General features: G+C 45.1%; 1 protein-coding gene across 5 annotated transcripts in view; it reads right to left on the reverse strand.

Moving 5' to 3' along the window:
* The window catches only part of CALCOCO2 (calcium binding and coiled-coil domain 2), a 137,349-nt gene extending 114,098 nt beyond the window's left edge, over positions 1-23,251 (reverse strand). For 2 of the 5 annotated variants that reach the window (XM_073608054.1, XM_073608049.1), the window contains exon 1: positions 8,143-8,237. In XM_073608054.1, the coding sequence (XP_073464155.1) occupies positions 8,143-8,166 (24 nt within the window). In that variant the 5' untranslated portion in view covers positions 8,167-8,237. Of the gene's footprint in view, positions 1-8,094; positions 8,238-11,428; positions 11,577-23,114 lie in introns of those variants that run through there. The other 3 variants (XM_073608053.1, XM_073608050.1, XM_073608052.1) reach the window with 3 other exon arrangements.
* Positions 23,252-24,745: the final 1,494 nt, after the last annotated feature.

Raw genomic sequence — 24,745 nt, forward strand, 5'->3', positions numbered from 1 at the left:
GGGAGGTGGTAAACTCATTTCAGGGAGGTGGCGCTTCGCACTCGCAACCCCCCGCGGCAAAATATTTTTTAAATCACCTTTTTAATATTTTTCCACAGTGCTTCTGGGGAAGGGGGTGGGTGGTATGTGGCAGTGGCCGGTGTCAGTCATTTTTTTTATTTTTAGTAATTGATTTTTTTTACAATTTAATTTGTTTCCTAATTTGTTTTCACAATGCTTTTTGGGGGGAGGGGGTTGGGGCAGTGGACAGTGTTGGTAGGACAGGGGAGAGTGGTGTCAGTAGTTTTTTATTTTATTACACTTTTTTAGAATTTTTTTGCAATTTTTTTTATATTTTCTGGGGGGCTTTGGTGAGATGTCAGCACATACACTTGTTAATGTTTTTACTTCAAAGCAGATTATATATATATATATATATATATATATATATATATATATATATATATATATATATATATATATATATATATATATATATATATTGTTTTTTACTTTATTTCAGAGCAGATTATATATATATATATATATATATATATATATATATATATATATAATCTGCTCTGAAATAAAGTAAAAACATAAACAGTGTGTATGTGTGTGTATATATATATATATATATATATATATATATATATATATAGATATATTGTCCTATGCTGTAAGGAGGCGTTTTTCTTAGGAAAATGGCCGGAGACTCAACACAAGAAGAACGTGTGTTCTCTAGCGTTCGAGAATTCTCCCTTTAAAATCAATGGAATTTGATCCACTACAAAATGGCCACCAGCCAGAGCCCTAATTACAAGGACAGATTGTTTAGTGTTGATAGGGATGCTAGGAGCGGAAGCTGTTTGTAGAGACGTCTGCAGGGACAAAGTCGGTCTTCACAGCTGTTCCCCGCCACACCGATCATTCCCTGGAGATCGGGAGGCGCTTGCGGGTGTGCGGGAGCCACCGCAGAAATGCGGGAGACTTGAAATGTCTGCGAAAGGCAAATTCACTTTGCACTACAAGTGCAAAGTGCACTTGAAATTGCACTGAAAGTGCACTTGGAAGTGCAGTCGCTGTAAATCTGAGGGGTAGATCTGAAATGAGGGGAAGCTCTGCTGATTTTATTACCCAATCATGTGCAAGCTAAAGTTCTGTTTTTTATTTTCCTTGCATGTCCCCCTCGGATCTACAGCGACTGCACTTCTAAGTGCACTTTCAGTGCAATTTCAAGTGAACTTTGCACTTGCAGTGCAAAGTGGATTTGCCTTTTGTAAATAACCCCCATTGCTTTACAAGCAACAAATTTTTTAGCTGCGTATAACTACTGCACCAAATTTACTTAGGGCCCGTTTACGATTGTACATGTGCATTAATGCTCGTTATGCCACGTGTTTACTTCACCGGCACCAAATTCTCCCCATTTCAATCCCATTTACATGTCCACAGATGAAAAGTGGACAACAATGCTTTCCTATGGACGCAGAGATCAGGCTCAGTTCACACTTTTGTGTTTGCAGAAACGAGTGCCTTATTACATGCGTTATTGCAATGTTTGTCACTTGCATGGGTGCGATGTCATGCCATTTATTCTGCATGGCATTCTAATAAACCATAACCAATGCACATGTGATGCAGTGCTGTGGTGTGCCGCCAGAAAAGCTGTCCATTTTCTGGTCATAAAGGTGTGTTCTCTGCCCATTCATAATAGAAAATTGTTAATAATAAACTATCCATAATCATACTAATATGGGATTATCTATTTTTTTTCTATATTTGGGTGTGAGGAATAACTTTTGACTCTTTCTCTGAGGATCATAGGTTTCTTCCAACAGATGTCTGTGTGCACCTCGAAAAGCCTTCCCCACTAGTCTCTCCATCCTTTTCTCCTCATATTGTAGTGATATTTCACTGCTGCTTATTAAAGTACATCACCATGATAAATTTGTTTCATAAACTTTTCTCCAACTGTGGTGAAATATCACCATGATGTGTGGAGAAAAGATGTGTAGGTTTAGTTGTACATTTAATAAAATGCAATCCTGCTAACATTATCATGGTGTATCCTTTCTCTGCTTATCATGGCGGTGTCTCACTTAGGGTTGCCACCCGTCTGGGATTCACCTGGACAGTCCGGGTTTTGAATTGTGTGTCCAGGTTCCAGACTGCCTGAAACCCAGACACAATATTCATAATATACTGTGACTCCCCAAATAACCGAATACCCACAACTGCCGCGTTCATAGGGGAGCGCACGGGCCCCATACATGGACTGAAGAGGAGAGAGGGCTAGATCTCCTTCTCCTCCTCCAACCTCTACCCCTCTGTCTGCCCACTCACACTGCAATCCCCATCATTCTGTGCCTCAGAAAAGGGATGTGTGGGCTGGAAATTTGAATCTCGGCAACCGGCAGACATATCGTGGATGAAAGGTGTCGATACCTGAGCCTCCATCCCTAGGTGAGTGGGCTCACCATCCAATTTCTGTGACTGAAGTCTCCCCCCTCCTCCCTTTTCTCTCCTGCTTCCGAATGAGTGAGTACAACTAGGTAAGCGGGACTCAGATGTAGGGGGTGCCCTGTGGACTTTGATGTAAGGGGGGCTTTGGGAACCCCAATTTAAGGTAACATCTGGGCCCAAGTGCAGACAGTGTGGGCCTATCGAATGAGGCCTAAATGGGAAAAGGGGGGTACCTTTTTCAAGGTCCGCCCTTCCCTCATGGGATTGCGGCAGTGGCCTTTTTAATCCCTGTCTCTGCACCTGTTGTGGCAGGTGAGCTGGTCACTTGGAACCTTCTAGATTTCTAGGTTTTGGGTTCCTATAAAAAATCTGTGGTGCTCCCCATCTATCTGCACTTTGTCGCAGTCATTATTATGTGGTGTGTCACCTTTTTATGCAAAGTTCAGTCTTGTATGAATACAGCCTGAGTTGTGGTGACTGAGCCACTTAACAGGTTGGTTCTCCTATACTAAAAAACTGGCTGTTCACCGGAGGGCATCTGTAGATAAAAACAAACTGTGCATCTTTGACTAAAGTTGAACAATGCTATAGGTGTGGGCCAGTTACATGCCTCATGAAGCTTGACCTCACCTGAAAAAGGATGTTGTTAAGACGTTGCTAAGTGAGGCCTACTATTACTGTTCACCAGGGCTTTTTTTCTCAGAGAATAGGTGCAGGAACTCCGTCCTTCCGAGTCACCTCTTGTGTCCGCCTCCGAGCACCATTCCTTGGTTTCACCACCCAAACCACCTTCAAGCAAAATTGCTTAGCACCATTCCTTGGTTCCACTCCCTACACTCCTCCGATCACCATTCTTTGGTTCCCCCTCCTACCCACCTCCGAGCACCATTCTTTGGTTCCACTCTCTACCCACCTCTGAGCACCGTTCCTTGGTCCCACCTCTGAGCACCGTTCCTTGGTCCCACCCCCTACCCACCTCTCAGTAATGGATACAGAACCAAGTATCAATTTGTGGTGCTAAGTAATTTGTATGTCATTTGTTAATGATAGGAAGTAAAATAGATCCCCTGTAGCCAGCAACAATGGAGCACCCCCAGCAAAAATAGAGTCTGAATGGCTAGCAACAATAGACCTCTCCCTCAACAGTAGATGTCTTCCGTAAATGATGGGCATAAGAGCCCCCCAGCAACAATAGATCCCCCACCAGCGACACCTGACCTCACCAGCAACAATAGACTCTCCCCTTGTAAAAATAGATCCTCTCAAGCAACAATACATCCCCCAGCAGCCATTACATACATTCAGAGCTGGAGGTGCCAGAACTGCGTTCCCCTGCGTTCCTGCTGAAAAAAAGCCCTGCTGTTCACTTCCACCATCACAAGAGTGACCTCTCTGACTCTGAGCTTAGAACTATGGCATCAGGGGAGAGAAAATACATGTGAGGAGGTTTGAGCCAGAGAAAGTGTTTGCTCCTGTGTTGGTGAAGGTGAACAGTAATAGCTAGGCCTCGCTTAACAACATCCTGGGAGTTTTGAGGTCAGGCCCCATAAGGTAATGAAATGGTCTACACCCATACCTCCCAACAATCCCGGAATGGGCAGGACTTTTGCACATTTACACCTCTGTCCCGCTGTACGGGGCTTTGTCCCCTATTATACTTTGTCCCGCACAATTCTGTTGATTATATGTTAATCAATAGGACCTAAAGTTGTGTGAACATCCAGCACAACCAGGGATTGGCGAGCAAGCCGGCTGGGTGTGCACTGTGCAGCCACGAAGAGGGACTGCACCTGTCAAATCCAAGCTGTGATGTCGGGGATGGGGGGACTGCTACCCATTACGGCCACTTTTGTCAAGCAACATAGGGGAAGAGGCATTTGTACATTGCTGGCCAGGAAAAGGTGCCAAGGCAGGTTTTTTCAGCCTTCTGTAGTTGAAAGTGAAAGCAGAGCAGCTCTCCCATGGCTCCTTTAACAGCCTCCCTGCTCTGCACTTAGAGCTGCACCATAATCTTTATCTACTATCTGGTCGGAAAATGATTGTGCACTTAGTACACTGAAAAGGAAGCTCTGGTAGAGCCAGTTAAAGGGACAGGTGGAAGTGCATGATCACGTATATTTATATGTGATCTGGAGCACAGCTGACGCCCTGCAGCAGTAAAACGGTGTGAAGACACAATAGACGAGATTTATTAAAACTGGTGCACACAGAATCTGGTGAAGCTGTGCATAGTACCCAATCAGCTTCTAGGTTTTACCCCCCATTCACACTGAATCTGATTTTGAAATGTAAAAGTAAAGTGAAGTCGCACAGTTTTAAATCCACGGGTCAGTGCGACTTCAGGTGTGACTTGGCTGACATCTGTGCGACTTCATGCACAGATGTCTATGCAAGTCGTGCCTGAAATCGTAAAAAATAGCGCAGGAACCTTTTTTTTAAATCGGTGTGGCACCGCAAAGTCAGAGTGGCAACAATTTGAAAAGTTTCCGTGCCAACAAAAGGGTGCGATTTGGACCTGTCAAATCGCATGACAATTCGCACAGGTGTGAACGGGGGCTTACTGGCAAAGCTTAAGTGAGTAGGCTGAAGTAAGAAGACGATTGGCTACTATGTACAGCTGCATCAGCTTCTGTGTGCCCTAGTTTTAGTAAATCTACCCCAGTTTATCTCTTTCTCCATTCAAGAGAAGGAAAAAACACAAGGGTGGGCTGTATGGTGACTGATCATTGGGACAGCCAATCACAGGCTATAAAGGCAAATAGGTTTTGGGGAACTGGTCTTCCCGTTTCCCAGTCATTAGTACATACCTCCCAACTTTTTGAGAAGGGAATGAGGGACACCTATTAGCAAAAGTATGTAGGCATAAGACACACACCCTTAAAGGAGAACTATACAAAAAAGTTAAACCCACAAGTGCTTCTTTTTTTACCACTACTATTCTTTTACAACAGCGGTACGTTCAGTCTAGCCCATCCTGCTGGTAACAACAACAGCGATGAGAGGTGGTAGGGCGGAGCATCGCGCTTGCGTCACCTCTCATCGCTGTTGTTGTTACAAGCAGGACAGGCTAGTCTGAGCGTACCGGCCGGCGCTCCAGACGCATAGGCGCTTTATTTTACCTGGATTATGTGAGTGCAATATTGTATTTTAATATTGAAAAAAGTTTTAAGGTTATACACTATTGGAGCTTTTTTTCTTTCATGGTGCATTCATCCATCTGCGAGTTGGAGATAATTAAGTTGCAGTTTGAAATATATATGTTCCGGTTGCTGTGTTTTGGATACGATACCACACTATTAACAAGTTCAGGAGTTGACTTATCGGATATGGTCCGGAGGACAGTTTCCTAATCAGATTCTCCCTGATCCTCTGTAGTGGGGGATCATGGGTCTCTGGTAAGCGGCCAATCTACATTTGGTGGTGAATCGAGCACCATTTTCTATATTATCAAGGATTGCACAGTTTCTGATGGACTTTTCACATTTATTTATTTATTCATCACATGGGTGATACAGGCATTTTATGCTTTTGGACTCACTTTTATATTTTCAATTATTTATAGTATTAATTATTCAACATTGTTTGGTGTTACGACACTTTTTATAATTTGTTCACTATTTACGTGATATTTATTCAGAAATGTATTGCTGAGTACAAAGTACATGTATGTATATCAGTGTTTATTTAGCGCAATTCTATTTTTTTCTATTACTATTCCTTTATATTGGCTTTTGAAATTTACAAATGCAGCAATTTAGAAATTGGATGAAAGGTTTAGCACTGGGAAACATTTTTGGATAGATAAAACGTGCATTTTATATACAACTATATAGATCAGACCAAAATGAGGGACAGATGAGGAGGAAAGAGGGACAGAGGGACATTGTTCCAAATCAGGGACAGTCCCTCCAAATCAGGGACAGTTGGAAGCGATGTTAGTATGAGGCCTGGAGCTGTCCATGACGGCTCAGTCTCTGTGCTGGGATGGCACTGTGCAGCACACTGTCAGCACAAACACAGTAGCACATATACGCTCAGCAGGAAGGGGTTAAGCATAATTAATATTTCTAAATACTTCGGCAAACAGCTTATTTCGACAAGCACATATCAACCACTTACTGCAGATAATCGATCTAAGTGTGATTACATGCGAACAGCTGTGGACAGCCGCTGACAGTGTCAGCCTGTCATGGATCTGAACAGGCTTCCTGTCCGCGGCTGATCAGAAACACTTAGCCGTAGCCATCAGGTCCAGGTACCCATACCGATCTGATCAGGTCCACCTATCAATTTTTCAGGTGGACCATGCGGGTGCAAATGGACTTGTGTCAGTTTACACCTGCCTACCTCCGGGTCCGATCCTGTCCGCTGAGAAAAAAACATAAGGGGATCTGTCCACTTCGGTTAAGGCGGATTGGATCAGATCAGGGGGTAGTCGGGTGTGAACAGACAGGCAGAGTCTATTTATTCCCGAGCTCCCATTGAGTGGGCTCTGTCCGTGTCCGATCAGTTTCTGTAGTGTCATCCGCCCACTCTGCTTCGATCAGCAAGAGATCTGTGAGCTGTTCCCCTGCTGATCGGAACGGATTCTGCACGGAGGGGCCTAAGGCTTCGTTCACATGGACATACTACAGCGTACACCCATGTCAACACTTGTGTGTCTCTGTGTACACTGTGAAAACCCGTACGTCGGTCTGTGCATGAGATACAGTGGACTCGATGTCCGCCAGCCACCCACAATTGCGGTACAGAGAGGCAGATCCCCCTTCTGCCTATGTAAACAAGGCGGATCCCCGTTCTGACAGGGAACAGTACTGAGATCTATTCTTCCTAGTGATCAAGAACAGCGATCTCGGTGTTGTCCCAGTAAGCCCATCCCCCACACAGTTAGAACACACCCAGGGAACACAGTTAACCCCTTGATCGCCCCCTAGTGTTAACCCCTTCCCTGCCATTGTCATTTATACATTGATCAGTGCGTTTTCTTTAGCACTGATCACTGTGATAATGTCACTGGTCCCCAAAAAGTCAGATTTGTCCACCGCAATGTCACAGTCCCACTATTACCAGAAAAAACAATAAAAAAAAATAAAAGTCTATAAATCTATCCCATAGTTTGTAGATGTTATAACTTTTGCACAAACCAATCAATATAAGCTTATTGCGGGTTTTTTTTTACCAAAATTATGTAAAAGAATACATATTGGCCTAAACTGATGAATAAATTTTTTTTATACTTTTTGTTTTTTTTTTTTTTTGGATATGTATTATAGCAGAAAGTTAAAAAATCTTGTTTATTTTTTCAAAATTGTCGGCATTTTTTTGTTTATAGCGCAAAAAATAAAAACCGCAGAGGTGATCAAATACCACCAAAAGAAAGCTCTATTTGTGGGAAAAAAAGGACCTCAATTTTATTTGGGTACAGCGTCGCACGATTGCGCAATTGTCAGTTAACGCGACGCAGTGCTGCATCGCAAAAAAATGGCCTGGTCATTAAGGGGGCAAATCCTTCCGGGTTAAGGAAAGAAGGGCTTATAGTATTTCTTGGTTAGTAATTGGATAAGCTGACAGCATGGCAAATAGTGAGGATCAGCTTCCCTTAGCTGTAGAATAAAGCAAGCAATTCCTTCATGCACTACAATTACTCACTGTCCAGCTGAGAAGACTTCAGAAGGAAGAAGAACCAGATCAACTTACAAGCATTGAGGTATACGCAGACATCAATAAAAGTGAAGCTACGTCTATGTTATCTCACATAACTTCCTGGTTATTTTTTTTCTTGCTTCCTACAGGAAGGCCTCACCCAGCTCCACTCCTTCTTACTAGTAAATGCCCTGTTCTCATCTGTGTGTTTTAGGCACAGTGCCTAATAAATAATAATCAATAATCAATCTATAGTCGACAACCTAATCGATCGATATGCCACACGGGGAAAGTGGATTTCAATCAATATTTAAAGTAGGGTTCCAGACTTTACCTAACTACTCTTAAACCCCCCCCCCCCCCGACCCCCAAACATTTTTTTTCTAACACCCTAGAGAATAAAATGGCGGTCGTCGCAATACTTTCTGTCACACCGTATTTGCACAGCGGTCTTACATTAATTAAAAAAATAAGACGACAGTTAAGTTATCCCAAATTTTTTTTATATTGTGAAAGATAATGTTACGCCGAGAAAATTGATACCTAACATGTCACGCTTAAAAATTGCGCCCGCTCGTGGAATGGCGACAAACTTTTACCCTTAAAAATCTCCATAGGCCTATGTTTAGAAAATTCTGCAGGTTGCATGTTTTGAGTTACAGAGGAGGTCTAGGGCTAGAATTATTGCTCATGCTCTACCAATCACGGCGATACCTCACATGGTTTGAACACTGTTTTCATATGCGGGCGCTACTCACGTATGCGTTCGCTTCTGCACAAGAGCTCGTCGGGATGGGGCGCATTTACATTTTTTTTTTCTTATTTATTTTACCTTTTATTTTTTATTTTTACACTGTTTTTAAAAAAAATAAATAAAATGATGTCACTTTTATTCCTATTACAAGGAATGTAAACATCCCTTGTAATAGAAAAAAAGCATGACAGGACCTCTTAAATATGAGCTCTGGGTCAAAAAGACCTCAGATCTCATATTAATACAAAAATGCAATAAAAAAAAAATTCTGTCATTTAAAAAAATATTTTTTTTAAAAATGGCCCTTTAAGAGCTATGAGCGGAGTGACGTTTTGACGTCGCTTCCGCCCTGCATTTTTTATGGAGACGGGTGGGGGCCATCTTCCTCTCACTCATCTCCATGCCCAGCAAGGGTGAAGATGCCGATGGCTCAAGTAAGCGGCGGAGGGCACCAGAGCGTGGCGGGAGGGGGGCCCTCTCCCTCCACCGATAAAAGTGATTTTGCGGTGAATCCGCCGCAGAGACCACTTTTATCTGAAACCAGGCAGCTCACTGAAGAAGAGGATACCGGGGTTATGGCAGCTAGCTGCTGCCATAACAACAATACTCCTCTTCAAAGTACCAACGTATAACGACGGCAGGTGGTCCAGAAGTGGTTAAGGATGTTCTGGTCTGGTCATGTGATCTCCCCTGTGTCAGCCAGCGCTGGCTGCAGAAGAGAGGAGAGAGCACTCGACAATAGCTGGTTATGTATGGGAGCATGACATCACCCATAGGCTCCTATGACCCATCTGATGTCAGCGCTCCCTCCTCTTCCCTGCAGCCGCTGCTGGCTGACACAGGGGAGATCACATGACCACTCCGGAGAGGCCTGAAAATAAGTAAGTATAGACATTTCTTACACTGTTTAGTTCGTAAAAGTGTTAGGAGAGGCGAGCGGTTTTTAAACATAGTTAGGTAAAGCCCAGAATCCTATTTTAAGATATGATCAGGACATACAATCATAAATTCGATCTCTGTTTCCAGCATGTAAAATCATAATCGGTTTGATCGAAAAATTGATTGTATTCATGTGCAAAGTATCTCAGTGCTGCTGATCAATACAAAACCATCAATAATATTCTGCTCTGGCCAATTGACTCAGTTTGATTGAATCTGATCGAAATTGATCGGAAAGGGAAGGTACAGCTATTCAAAAATTTGCAGATTCAATTGAATCGCACACCGATCAAATAAAAAACTGAAGAGTGCGTGGCCATAAGTGTGTGACTCTGGGATTTTTTGTGGACATTTCTTCAATTTATCCCCTGCAATGGAGTTTCACTATAAGGGCCCTTTCACACGTGTGGATCCGTTTTCCGACATCCGCTTGCTCAGCAGGGATCGATCCGTCGATCCCCGCTGAGCCGGTGGATGACAAGTCCATCTTGGCACACTGTGTAGGGACGGACCTGTCAGATCTCCACTCTCCTCTATGGGGGAATCGGATGAAAATGGACCGCCTGTCCGTTTTCATCCGATCCGCCAGATGGATGGAAAATAGGACAACAATCCGTCTGGATTTAGCGGATCGGATGTCAGCGGACATGTCCCCGCTGACATCTGTCGCTCCATAGAGATGTATGGAGTGTCCGTTCAGGTGCGCCTGAAAAAAAACGCCAGGCGGATCTGAACGGTCCGCACGTGTGAAAGGGCCCTTAATTGTAAGCTCTAACGAGCAGGGCCCTCCGATTTTTCCTGTATGGATTTGTATTGTAATTGTCCTGTCTGCTCTACTGTTGTAAAGCGCTGTGCAAACTGTCGGCTCTACATAAATCCTGTATAATAATATTTATAAAAATTTATTGTTTCTTGAAACACCAATATTTTGTCACTGTTTAGCTAACAATTTTCTACCCGTCTCCTTCAACAAAAGTTGATTGAACAATCAACTTTTGTAACGCCGGGTGATGCCAACAGGGACAACCGGGCTCGAGTTTTCGTCTGATTTGTGACGAAATTTAAGCAGTGAATTGCAGCCTTTAAGCTACTTTCACACTGGGGCGGGCGGGTGGCGGAGGTAAAGCGGCACTATATTTAGCACCGCTTTACCGTCGTTTTAGCGGCGCTATTCCGCCACTAGCTGGATTTAACCCCCACTAGCGGCCGAAAAAGGGTGAAAAACGCCCGCAAAGCGGCACTTTGCCGGCGGGTTTGCAGCGCTGCCCCATTGTTTTCAGTGGGAAGGGGCGCGTTAGGAGCGGTGAATACACACTGCTCCTATATCACTGCAAAGATGCAGCTTGCAGGACTTTTTTGACCGTCCTGCAAGCGCACCGCTCCAGCGTGAAAGCCCTCGGGACTTTCACATTGGAGTGGATTGAGCGGCTCTTTTAGGGCGCTATTTTTAGCACTTTAGTGCCTGCAAAGCGCCTCAGTGTGAAAGTAGTCTTTAGTTGTGATTGCTGTCTCGGCCCAAAGGTCCCAGCCCTTTCCTGTTCTTAGATCTACGAGAAACGTGACGAAGCCCTATAATCAGCTATAATATAGTAGTATAAAAGTGACAGTCCTACAACTGGATCATGAAGAAAAACTGTTTATACTCACCACTATTAGAATGTAGCGTCACAGTTTTTAGGGTAACCAACAAAATCCTTTCTTGGAGAATAAACAAGAGCTCTGTACTGAGAGCTTCAGGCTTTCTTCTAGCTTGACTTTCAGTTTCACTTACTCCAAGGAGGGCTGGGCTATTACAGGCAAATATGCATACCAGAAAGCTTTTCGACAACTGACATTTAGGCTTGATTCACAGCTATGCATTTTTAGTGCTTTTTGGACTCTAGTGCAAAATGCAAAAAGCACTAAAAATGCATAGGTGAATCAGGCCTTACAGCACTCTTCTCAAATAATTTTTTTTTTTACATGTACAGTGCATCCGGAAAGTATTCACAGCACTTTCGTTTTGTCACATTTTGTTATGTTACAGCCTTATTCCAAAATGGATTAAATGTATTTTCATTAAAATTCTACAAACAATATCCCATAATGACAATGTGAAAGACGTTTGTATTATTATTATATTATTAGACAGGATTTATATAGCGCCAGCAGTTTGCGCATCGCTTAACAAAATGAAGGAAGACAGTACAGTTGCATTACAATTTGGTACAAGAGGAATCAAAGGCCCCACTCATTAGAGCTTACAATCTAGGAGGGATGAAATCTTTGCAACTGCGCGGTCATGCTACACTGTACCCAAATGAAAATTTTCTTCACAAAAATAGAGCTGGGGTTTTTAACTTTTGCTAAACAAACAAAAAAAAGACCGGAAGTTTTGAAAAAAGAAAAAAAAGAAACGTTTTCATAGTTTGTTATAAAATCTTGTAAACAGGTCATTTTTCTCCTTCACCGATGGGCGCTGATGAGGCTGCACTGATGGCTAGCACTGAAGAGCACTGATAAGGCGGCACTGATGGATGTGTTCATCTTCCGATGTGTGATGGCACACATTGGAAGATGAACAGAGGGAGGAGACCCAGCAAAAGAGCAAGAAGATAGCACATAGAGAGGACAGCAGAGAGAGAGGACAGCACAGTCAGGAGAAGAACCCAAGAGGGCAGAAGGACCGACAGAGGTAGAAGACGTCGCCAGAACAGGGAGAAGAGCCGGAGCTGCCTTAATAAAATCCTTTAAAAAACCTGTGTAGTGTGTTTATTTTTTACACTTTTTTTTAGGTGAATGGGTAGGGGTACCATGTACCTCATACTCATTCATCTAGGGTGGGGGCTGGGATCTGGGGGCCCCCTTGTTAAAGGGGGCTTCAAGATTCTGATAAGTCAACGCCCGCAGACCCCGACAACCACCGGGCAAGGGTCCTCGGGAAGAGTCCCTTGTCCTCATCAACATGGGGACAAGGTGCTTTGGGGTGGAGGGCGCAGTGCCCCACTGCCCCAAAGCACCAACCCCCCATGTTGAGGGCATGTGGCCTGGTATGGTCCGGGGGGGGGGGGGGCGCTCGCTCATCCTCACCTTCATCACTGCATGCTCGGATAAGGGTCTGGTGTGGATCTTGGGGGGAACCTCACGGCAAATTTTGGTGGGGTTCCCCTTCAAGATTCTCAGCACACAAGTTACAACTCAAGCCAGATTATCTTGATCCGACTTCTGGTGCGACTTCTATTCAAACCAATGGGCTCCCATAGGGAACCATTGATTTTGAATAGAGACAGAGAAACGCCGAACGAGGCTTAACGCTGTGTATACAGCGTTAAGCCTTGTTAAATCGCGTTTAACACCTTTTACCGGCGTCTGGCGTTTTTACAGCTCTATCGCTGGAGCCTCAGAATGCGCTGGTCCTGGGGTTTTTTTTTGTAGCTTAACAACGCCTATGCCACTTACAGCTCCTAAATGCCTCGGTGAGCATGAGGCCATAGGCTAACATGGAGAGGCGTTTTTAAGCTGTGAAAAATGCTCCTAATGCCCCGTACACACGAGCGGAATTTCCATCTGAAAAATCTTGGATGTTTTTTCCGACGGAATTCCGCTCAAGCTTGGCTTGCATACACACGGTCACACAAAAGTTCTCTGAACTTTCGACAGGCAAGAACGCGGTGACGTACAACACTATGATGAGCCAAGAAAATTAAGTTCAATGCTCCTGAGCATGCGTCAAATTGTTTCCGAGCATGCGTGTTTTTTTGCGCGTCGGAATTGCATACAGACGAACGGAATTTCCATCAAGAACTTTTTCCGTCGGAAAAATAGAGAACCAGCTCTCAGTTTTTTCTGGCGGAAATTCAGACAGAAAAAGTTATATGGAGCATACACACGGTCGGAATATCCAACCAAGAGCTCCCATCACACTTTTTTTGACGGAAAATTCCGACCGTGTGTATGCAGCATTAAAGCGGCTGTAAAAACGTCCGTGGGCATGAGGCTTTAAAGTTCTGCCTTTTCATCAGGAATCATCCAACATTTCTTCTATGTGTGGTCAGTTTTAGACCTTAAAGGGGTTGTAAAGGTAATTTTTTTTTTTTTTTTAAATAACAAACATGTTATACTTACCTTCACTGTGCAGCTCGTTCTGCACAGAGTGGCCCCGAACCTCGTCTTCTGGGGTCCCTCGGCGGCTGTTTCAGCTCCTCCCCGCAAGCATTTACCACCTTAATGCGAGCTCCCTCGCATGGTGGTGAGTGCTTGCGGGCGCGCTCCCGTGATACAGACGGCGGCTATAGCCGCTCGCTGTATCACTCGGCCCCGCCCCCCGGCGCGCCGCGTCATCGGATGTGATTGACAGCAGCGCGAGCCAATGGCTGCGCTGCTTTCAATCCATCCACTGCAGCCAATCAGCGACCAGGCTGAGCTGCAATGAGGACGAGCAGCGAAGATTCGAGGCGTCAGGTAAGTAAAACGGGGGGGCTGGGGGCGGCGGTACTGTCAAAAGTTTTTTCACCTTAATGCATAGAATGCATTAAGGTGAAAAAATTTTTATCTTTACAACCCCTTTAATGTCTGGAAAGAACCAGTTAGCAAGGCTGTTCCACTTTATAGGATAAGTTATGAGGCCTGCGGATATCCTAATAAGTTTCATAAATTAGGGGCGAATGGGTTAATTGTATTAACTGGTGAATGTCAAGCCCTGAAGCCATACTCTCAATACTGGTGCCACCTTGGAAATAGCATCTATTCATATATTTGTACCTTATATCCCCTACCTATCCTCTGTACGACAGCCCAACACATATTTGTGGCAGCAAAGGGATGGGCCTTTACACCCACGTGCCACGCATAGGCGTCGTTGTCTTGTGGAAGACAGCTCTTGGAGCCCGCTCATGATCAGTAGCCAACAGGACCAGCTCCCGATCATGTGATCACTGTGACAGCTAATTGCAATGGTCACATGATCAGCTGGGGCAGGTGGGAATGGGTCAAGTCTATTCTTTTATTCTATTTTAAAACCAAACGCAATATTCCCCACGCACACATTCAAGAAATCAGCTGTTCAGTAGTGCTGGGTGCTGTAATGACCATAGGCTGGAAACCATGAATAATCAAAGTGAAGAAAATGTCATCAACACACCAAGGATTCCTCAAAAGGGTCCAAAGCTTTATTTCCGTGGTCAAATGAAAAACATACAGCAATGTTTTGGAGCCACGCAGGGCCCCTGCGTCGGGCAAGTGACTGCATATTTTGATATTGATGTGTTTGTGTATTTGCTGTAATCCATGATCTATACCAGTGGTCTGCAAACTGTGGCCCAGGGGCCAGATGTGGCCCTTTGCTTGCTTTTATTCGGCCCTTGGGGCACTATTTCATCCACTGATACCAAAGATGGGGCACTATTCCTCCCACTGACACCAAATATGGGGTGCTATTCCTCCCACTTACACCAAAGATGGGGTACTATTCCTCCCATTGACATCAATGATAGGGCACTATTCCTCCCACTGATACTGATGATGGGGCACTATTCCTCCCACTGATACCAAAGATGGGGCACTATTCCTCCCACTGACACCAAATATGGAGCACTATTCCTCGAACTGACACCAAATATGGGGCACTATTCCTCAAACTGACACCAAATATGGGGCACTATTCCTCGAACTGACACCAAATATGGGGCACTATTCCTCGAACTGACACCAAATATGGGGCACTATTCCTCGAACTGACACCAAATATGGGGCACTAGTCCTCCCACTGACACCAATTATGGGGCGCTATTCCTCCCTTTGACACCAAAGACGGGGCATTTCTTTTTCCCCACTGACATTGAGACCTTTTCTACTCCCAATGGCCACAGTCTTGCCCCCTTAAAGTCTGCAGGACTGTAAACTGGGCTTTTGTTTAGAAAGTGTGGAGACCCCTGGTCTATACTATTCCTGTACAACTTGTATTGTCCCAGACTGTATTTAAAGTGGAACTTTAGGCCAAACTTAAAAATGGGTGAACAGGCAGGGATTTTAATGCTTTGGCTCTTCTACATTAAAAGGTACTTACCTGCCTTGTACAGGGAGCCACGCACGCACAGCTCACTATACAAATTTGGCAGCCAATGAAAGTGGCCGGCGATCAAGACCCAGAAGCCAGCCACCCGAAGATGTCAGCGGTCGGACGCCTTATCACTGGAGCCGAGGTGAGTATAGTTTTGCTTTAATAAAGAGTGACTAGGTGTCCTGGGAGCTGCACATCAAGTCAAGACCTGCTGTATGATAGTGAATGGCAGTCTCAGCCTGGATCCCCCCGCAGGCCACACCCCCAACGTGTTTCACTCCGCCCATCAGAGCTTACTCAGTTCCCCATGAGTAAGCTCCGGTGGGTGGAGTGAAAGGTTTTGGGGGCATGGCCTGCCAGGGGTCCATGGTGAGACTTCCATTCACTATCATACAGCAGGTCTTGACTTGATGTGCAGCTCCCGGAAAACCTAGTCACTCTTTACCATTGCCTGGAGGATAGATGAGCTCCCTTCCTGGCCAGCACTCACAGCGGTGAGCACAGGACTCCATTCCCACACAGCCTGGGTGGCACACACACATATCCTTGGTCCGCTTTAATAAACTTACTATAAAAAGTATTTTTTCCCTAAAAATGGTCCCACTTTTGTTGAAAACAAATAATTTTCAGGTCAATCACTGTATACAGTGTAAGGATTTTGTTGCCAAATCTTACCTCTTTGTTTTCTGAAAACAGGCAAGCCATGATACTAACTTTTTAAGGCTAGGTTCACACTGCTACAATCTGATTTTGATCAGATTTTAAGGCTCCATTTACACTTGTGCGACTTGACATGCGACTTTGGACATTAAAGTTGCATAACAAGTTGCAGCCCATTCTTTTCAATGGCACCCGTTCAAATCGATTATAAAGTCTAAAAGATTTTTTTTTCTTTATAAATAACAAACATGTCATACTTGCCTGCTCTGTGCAGTTGGTTTTACACAGAGCAGCCTGGATCCTCCTCTTCTCAGATCCTTCGCCGGTGCTCCTGTCCCCTCCCTCCTGTCGAGTACCCCCACAGCAAGCAGCATGCTATGAGGGCACCTAAGCTGAGCCGCAGCGCTGTGTGTTCATTCAGACACAGGGCTGCAGTTTGGCCACGCCCCCTCTCTCTCCTGATTGGCTAACTGCCTTTGATTGACAGCAGCGGGAGCCAATGACACCGCTACTGTGTCTCAGCCAATCAGGAGGGAGAGTCCCGGAAGGCCGAGACACTTGTGGACATCGCTGGACAGAGATGGGGCTCAGGTAAGTATTTGGAGGGCTGAGGGTGGCTCCTGAACACAGAAGGATTTTTATCCTAATGCATAGAATGCATCAAGATAAAAAACCTTCTTCCTTTACGATCACTTTAAAGTCGCAGCGACTTTGAAAAGGTGCCAACACTACTTTGATGCGACTTTGAACCAGAGAGTGTAACGTCGGATAAAAGTCGCATCAAAGTCGCACGCCAAAGCCGCACTGGAAATCGTGCAACTTTGGAGTCGCACGAGTGTGAATGGAGCCTAAGTGAAATTATTTAGCACAACTTGGATGTAGTTTGCATATTGTATGAGTCCAAAATCTGGAATCGCACATAAGTAGCACAGGAACCTTTTTAAAAATTGCACTCACTGGTGTGAACATGCACCATTGAAAACATTGTGATTTCCAATGTTATGTGATTCTGTGCAACTCAAGTCACATCTGTACTTGCTCTAGTGTGAACAGACTAAGTACACACTATCAGTTTTTTTCCATTCTGCCCGCTCCTGAAGCGTTTGGGAGAAGATCCTGTACTAACAATCGGATGTTAGTGCAGCGATCTCCCCCACTGAGCTGACCCTGACAGGGGGGTGGCTCCCCACCAGAACACTCTGACTGATCAAATGTCAATCAGAAGACCTTTTTCGGTCATCCCCCTTCGACAGAAGCCTGATGTTTAGCCAACATCCAATCCAATTCAATCCTGTCTGCTCGCTCACTGATCGATTGGCACTTACACCATCCAGGTCGCGGCTGCGACTTCCCCCTTCCGTCATCGGGTCTTCGGACTGCCGGCCAATGGGGTCTTAGGACTCCCAGCCAATCGGGTCTCAGCACCCGCTTCCTGATTGGCCCGGTAGGAGAAACAGGAAGACATTAGCGAATAATAATTTGCTAATTTAACACAACTGGGTGGGCTCAGGGCGCAGTACTCTGTGCCCCGAACCCACCCTTTTTTTGAAGTCTCAGGCTCTAATCATGTGCTTAAAAAAAAAAAAACGTTGAAATCCATGCGTCCAGCGCCCTGCATGTAGATTAGAGGCCGGGCGCATGGATTAGGCATGGACGGCACCCCTGCGCCCCTGCGCCCCTTATGAAGCGGCCGCCACTTGCGACCACTCTAGTGTAGTAAGTTCCAACCAATTTTAATAAAAAAGGATTAAAAGATGTAAGCAAGGCAGATTGCCCTTCAGACAGGTGGGAAGGGATGGAGTTTGTACTCCTGCAAAGCAGGGAATAAATTGAATCTCTTCCCCTAGTAAAAGCACCTCACACAGTTCAGTAAAACACCGGCTAGGCACACAGTTAACCCTTTGATCGCCCGATTTTAACCCCTACCCAGCCAGTGTCATTAGTAAAGTGACAGTGCATATTTTTTAGCAATGATCACTGTGTCACTGGTCCTCACAAAGTGTCACTTAGTGTCAGAATGTATGCTGCAAAATTTCAGTCCTGCTATAAGTCGCTGAGCGCTGTCATTACTAGTAAAAAAATTAAAAATAAATACAAATATCCCATAGTTTGTAGACGCTATAACTTTTCCGCAAACCATTCAATATACGCTTATTGGGCTTTTTTTACCAAAAAAATGCAGCAGAATACATATTGGCCTAAATTAATAAAGAAATTAGATTTTTTAACATTTTTTTATTGGATATGTTGTATAGCACAAAGTAAAAAAAAAATTTTTTTTTTTTTAATTGTCGGTCTTTTTTTGCTTATAGCGCAAAAAATAAAAACACAGAGGTGATCAAATACTACCAAAGGAAAGCTCTATTTGTGGGAAAAAAAGGACATCAATTTTATTTTGGTACAGCGTCGCACGACCGCCCAATTGTCAGTTAAAATGGTTAATACTGCTTTAAAGTGACACTAAACTCTGGTTTAATAAAAATACTGTGTTTAAGTATGTATTATGTATGTAAGTACAACTTAAAGTGGAGCTCCGCCCAAAAGGGGAAGCTCTGGTTGTTTGCTTCCTCCCCCCCTTTCGCTGCTACATTTGGCACCTTTCAGGCGGAGGGGGGAGCCGATACCTGTCAAAACCAGGTACCCGCTCCCACTTCCGGGAAAAAGATCGCTCCAATCGTTGTGCGGTGATCTATGCAATTTCCGGCCCCTCCCCCCCCCCCCCCACTGCCTTCTGGGAGACACACAGGTCCCAGAAGACAGCGGGACCATTCAGAATGTGCAGCACAACTCGCACATGCGCAGTAGGAAACAGGCTGTGAAGCCGCAAGGCTTCACTTCCTGTTTCCCTTAGTGAAGATGCTGGCCCCTGCACCCAGACCCGATGAACGGATCAGCTTCGGGTGCCGACATCTCGAGATTCCTGGACAGATAAGCGTCCTTACTTTAAAAGTCAGCAGCTACAGTAGCTGCTGACTTTTATTTTTTTTCGCCCAGGCGGCACTCCTTTTTAAATTGATTCTAAAGGAGGAAGGTTTTTTATCTTAATACATTCTTTGCATTAAGATAGAAAACCTTCTGTGTGCAGCAGCCCCCCCTAATACTTATCTGAGCCCCATCTCAATCCACAGATGTGCAAGAGTTCCTCAGTCGTCTGAGACGCAGCAGCGGCGCCATTTGCTCCCGCTGCTGTCAATCAAAGTCAGTTAGCCAATCAGGAGAGAGAGGGGGTGGGGTCGAACCTTGGCTCCGTGTCTGAATGGACACAGGGAGCAGCAGCTCGGGTGCCCCCATAGCAGGAGGGAGGGGCCAGGAGCACCAAAGAGGGACCCGAGAAGAGGAGGATCAGGGCTGCTCTGTGCAAAACCATTTCACAGAGCAGGTAAGTATAACAAAAAAACGAGACGTTAGTTTCACTTTAAGGCAAAACTTTTTTTTAGTTTTGGATAGGGTGGAGGGGGATTAGAACACCATAAGTTTTTATTGCTATGTGTGCCCGGGGTACTAGGCTCTTGATCGGATAGATTGATAGCAGCGCAGCCATTGGCTCTCGCTGCTGTCAATCAAATCCAATGACGCGGGCTCCAGGGGGGCGGGGCAGGGCCGAGTCATACATTCGGCGGCTATGGACACCGAATGCTGGACTCAGGAGCGCGCCTGCAATGTAACCCCCTTGGGAGAGCGCTTCTCCAAGGGGGTTATCTGATGTGGGGAGGAGCCGCCGAGGGACCCCAGAAGACGAGGTATGGGGCCACCCTGTGCAAAACGAACTGCACAGTGGAGGTAAGTATGATATGTTTGTTGTTTAAAAAAAAACGAACCCTTGCAATCACTTTAACCCGCAAGTGCTTTTTTTTTTCTTTTTTTTTACTACTATTCCTTTATACTTGCTTTTGAAATCTAGAAATGTAGAAATTTAGAAATTGCATGAAAGGTGTAGCACTGGGAAACACTTTTTGAAAGATAAATAGTACACTTTTAATATTCAACTATATAGATCTGACCAAAACGAGGGACAAATGAGGAGGAAAAAGGGACAGAAGGGCTTCCAAAAGCTCCAAATCTGTGCAAGTTCCTCGAAATCAGGGACACTTGAGAGTTATGTGTTTTGGCTATGGGACAGGAAATGAAGGGAAATCTCCCCAATGGGACACAGATTGCAAAAAATAAACCGACAGGGGTTATACTTTAACTCAAAAAAGTCCCTTCTATTGATCTCAATCTCCTCCAAACCTCCAAATTCGTTTTTTTTTCTGTTGTGATCTGACTTACTGTAATGCCCCGTACACACGGTCGGACTTTGTTCGGACATTCCAACAACAAAATCCTAGGATTTTTTCCGACGGATGTTGGCTCAAACTTGTCTTGCTTACACACGGTCACACAAAGTTGTCGGAAAATCTGATCGTACTGAACGCGGTGACGTAAAACACGTACGTCGGGACTATAAACGGGGCAGTAGCCAATAGCTTTCATCTTTTTATTTATTCTGAGCATGCGTGGCACTTTGTCCATTGGATTTGTGTACACACGATCGGAATTTCCGACAACGGATTTTGTTGTCGGAAAATTTTATATCCTGCTCTCAAACTTTGTGTGTCGGAAAATCTGATGGAAAATGTGTGATGGAGCCCACACACAATTGAAATTTCTGACAACAAGGTCCTATCACACATTTTCCGTCGGAAAATCCGACCGTGTGTACAGGGCATTAGAGGGTGTCTACATTCCTTCTTCTTGATCCCACTGTAAGTAAGAATGTAGTCACCTTCTCTTTCTCACTCCTATGATGAGCTATGGACTATGGGATTTGTAGTGTGCACAGAGCAGTGCATATGAACCCAACTAGCATGGATTGCTCATTCCAAACAAACATAGATGAGGGGGAAAAGGAGAAGTTTGCAAGGCCAAGGGGATGTTGCAAGGAGACAGGAAAACACAGTAGGAAACTATTTAAACGGTAAGTTCGCCTTTACAGAAAATCTGTAATGCCGTGTACACACGGGTGGACTTTTCGGCATCGAAGGTCCGACGCTCTTTCCGACGGAATTTCTAAAGAACTTTCGACTGACTTTTGGCGTACTTTCAACAGACTTTCTTACGACTGGACTTGCCTACACGCGATCACACCAAAGTCCGACGGATTTGTACGTGATAACGTCAGACTTAAAAAATAAGGAAGTTCATAGCCAGTAGCCAATAGCTCCCCTAGCGTCGGTTTTCGTCCGTCGGACTAGCATACAGACAAGTGGTTTTCTCGATAGGAACTGGGTCCGGCGCAGTTCCGACGGAAAGATTTGAAACATGTTCCAAATCTAAAGTCCGTCTGATTTTCGACCGAAAATGTCCGCTGCAGGTCCGATGAAGCCCACACACGGTCGGATTGTCCGGCGGATTTGTTCCATCGGACCAGTCCGGTCGAAAAGTCCGCTCGTGTGTACACGGCATAAGATGAACTTACACTGGACCCCCTGCCCATCTCCGCGAGTGCCGTGGTACCTGAGTCCTGCAATCACCCGCTGTAAGAGATCGAGTCGCCGCTTTACCAGTCCGGGGATTTCAAATCCCCGAGGCTTTCTCCTCTCTTTTCCAGCGCTGACAGGATAGGTTAGGCAGGTTCTGATTGGTCAGCGCCGTCCATGTGATGGCGCCGACCGATTAGAATGCCTCCTATAGGTATCTATACTTTTAGGAGATTAAGTCTCGGGGATTTCATAACCCTGGTCCGGTAAAACAGCGACTCGTGATCGCGGGACTCAGGTACCGCGGGACGGGGGGGGGGGGGGGGACCAGTGTAAGTTCACCTTACAAATTTTCTGTAAAGGTGAACTTAACCTTCATTGAAAAATAGATTACAGGGCCAATAAGTAGTGGATGCATATGGATTGTTCTTGAAAAAAAAGAATAGTGTGTCTCTTTAAATGAAGTAGTTGCATTAGTTTTCTTTTTTTAGTTTTTTTTTATCCTTTAATTTCATCTACTGAACCAACCAGTAACACCTTTGCTGGCCATACAAAATACGAGCTGAAATAGAAAAAAAATAAGAGAATACGCTATCCATGCTAACAGCGCAGATGGATGAATAACCCCCCACACTAGACTATTGTCAGAATACCCAAACAGCAGCTACACCTGACTGGATGCAACCGCTGTTTGAACAAAAATGTTCTGTCTAATTGAATTTTTCAATCGACTGATGTCAGATGGGAGGAGACCAACAAGACCACCCACTAAACCAATTTCAGCCAGTTCATCAGGAGATGGCCCAAAATTTGCAAAGTGCATGGCCCGCTTTAGGGTGGCTCCAATCTATGAAGAAACAACAGAGCCAACTTTGGACAGCAGCATTGTCAATCTGGGGAGAGGGGAGTGTTAGCAAATTTAGATGGACCTACAAAATTAAAGCCAAACTCCAGCTAACACTTTTTTGGCAGTTGCAGCAACAGTTTTGTTTTTCCTTATGGGATAAAGCTTTTACACAAACAATTTAAAAGCTGACCATTGTAAGCACCCCTGTCAGTGGTAAATGGTTTATTTCAACCCTCTAACTGACACTTTTGTTGAGCAGCTTGGTCTGTTAAGAGAAAGAAGAAATTAAGAAAGATAGACTAAAGCCTAGTACACACCATTCACACTTACCTGCCTGCTTGCTATCTAGCGTGGCATGTAAACTGAGCTGTGCATGTGCAGCTCAGTGTACATTGCTGACATGGACCTGGTGTGCTAGTATGACTGATGCCTGTGATTGCACAGGAGTTTCTTCACCTCAGGCCTGTCAATGAAGATGTTCGAAGACCAGCACCCAGCAGAAGATTCCCGCTCCGGTGAGGGATTGGATCTGTTGAAGTAAAGGTAAGTTTAACTTTGCTTTAACACTAGAGATCTTCAAGGACATCGCGTGCAGAGCTGACTTGACAAGAATCCTGCAAAACTGGTTGACAAGACATGTAGATCTACATAGAGAAACACAGGACTCCAAAACTGTTATAACAGCACAAGTGACATGTAACACAACACAATGGTCAATACACACATAAATTCTGCAATACCAGAGGTAGAAGAAGTGAACCCAACTGAAGCAAAGCACAAGGAAACCCACCTAAACTAAGAACTAACTAAGCTATATACAAACAGCAGGAAGAATAGGGCTGAACAGGCTCGGGTTGAGGGGCAAGGAACAACCTCCTCCCTATTCATGGACCATACTGTCACCAGCAGGAGATCCAACTCCTAACAGTGCCTTCCCTTTAAGGAGCAGCCTCCTTGGCAAATTAAGCCTGTAATGCTACCTGGCAGTCCTGCATGGTTCCATCCAAACAAGCATTCCTTTGAAAGTTATTAAGCAAGTCAGTAGTACAAGTCAATGTGTCATGAGCTGCTGGGGACAGGGCTGTTGATACTGAGCCCAGGTCTCATCAGTTAAACAGGGGCGCCCAGTACAACTTTATTGTTCATCTCTGCCTAAAGGAATAAACTGATTTTTCTAAACCACACCTCCACTCCAACTTACTTACCAGGGGCTAAATTACATTTCCCTGCGCCCCATCAGTTCAACAGAGGGGCCCACAAGGTGAGACTTTTAAAATAAATGTACAGGGTGTAAGGGGATAAAGTCAGTGCCGCTGTCTTGCTGCACCCCAAGTGGGTGGGTGGAGTGGAGCAGGGTTGGGAGGGTCCCATCTGAAAGGCTGTACGGGGCCCTATAATTTCTAACAGTGGACCCTGACTGGGGAGTCCTGATTCCAGAGCATATCCACCAAGAGGAATCAGGCAGGGCTGGATAACAGGCAAGGTGTCCTGCCCCCAGAGTTCGACAACGAACTGGGTGCCCCGCTGCTGGAGTCTGCCAACAGGTTGGCACGTGCACCATTTAGGAGATGTTCCCTGTTTCTTCAGCAGATCCTGGCTGGGAAGTCATTATTTCAGAGCATATCCACCAAGAGGAATCAGGCAGGGCTGGATAACAGGCAAGGTGTCCTGCCCCCAGAGTTTGGCAACACACTGGGTGCCCCGCTGCTGGAGTCTGCCAACAGGTTGGCACTGTGCACAGTTTAGGAGATATTCCCTGTTTCTTCAGTAGATCCTGGCTGGAGAGTCCTTATTCCAGAGCATATCCACCAAGAGGAATCAGGCAGGGTTGGATAACAGGCACAGTGTCCTGCCCAGAGAATTCGGCAACAAACTGGGTGCCCCGCTGCTGGTGTCTGCCAACAGGTTGGCATCGTGCACCGTTTAGGAGATATTCCATGTTTCTTCAGCAGATCCTGGCT

The sequence above is a fragment of the Aquarana catesbeiana genome, linkage group LG12, assembly GCF_042186555.1.
Source record: "Aquarana catesbeiana isolate 2022-GZ linkage group LG12, ASM4218655v1, whole genome shotgun sequence".
In the NCBI taxonomy this organism is placed as follows: Eukaryota; Metazoa; Chordata; class Amphibia; order Anura; family Ranidae; genus Aquarana; species Aquarana catesbeiana.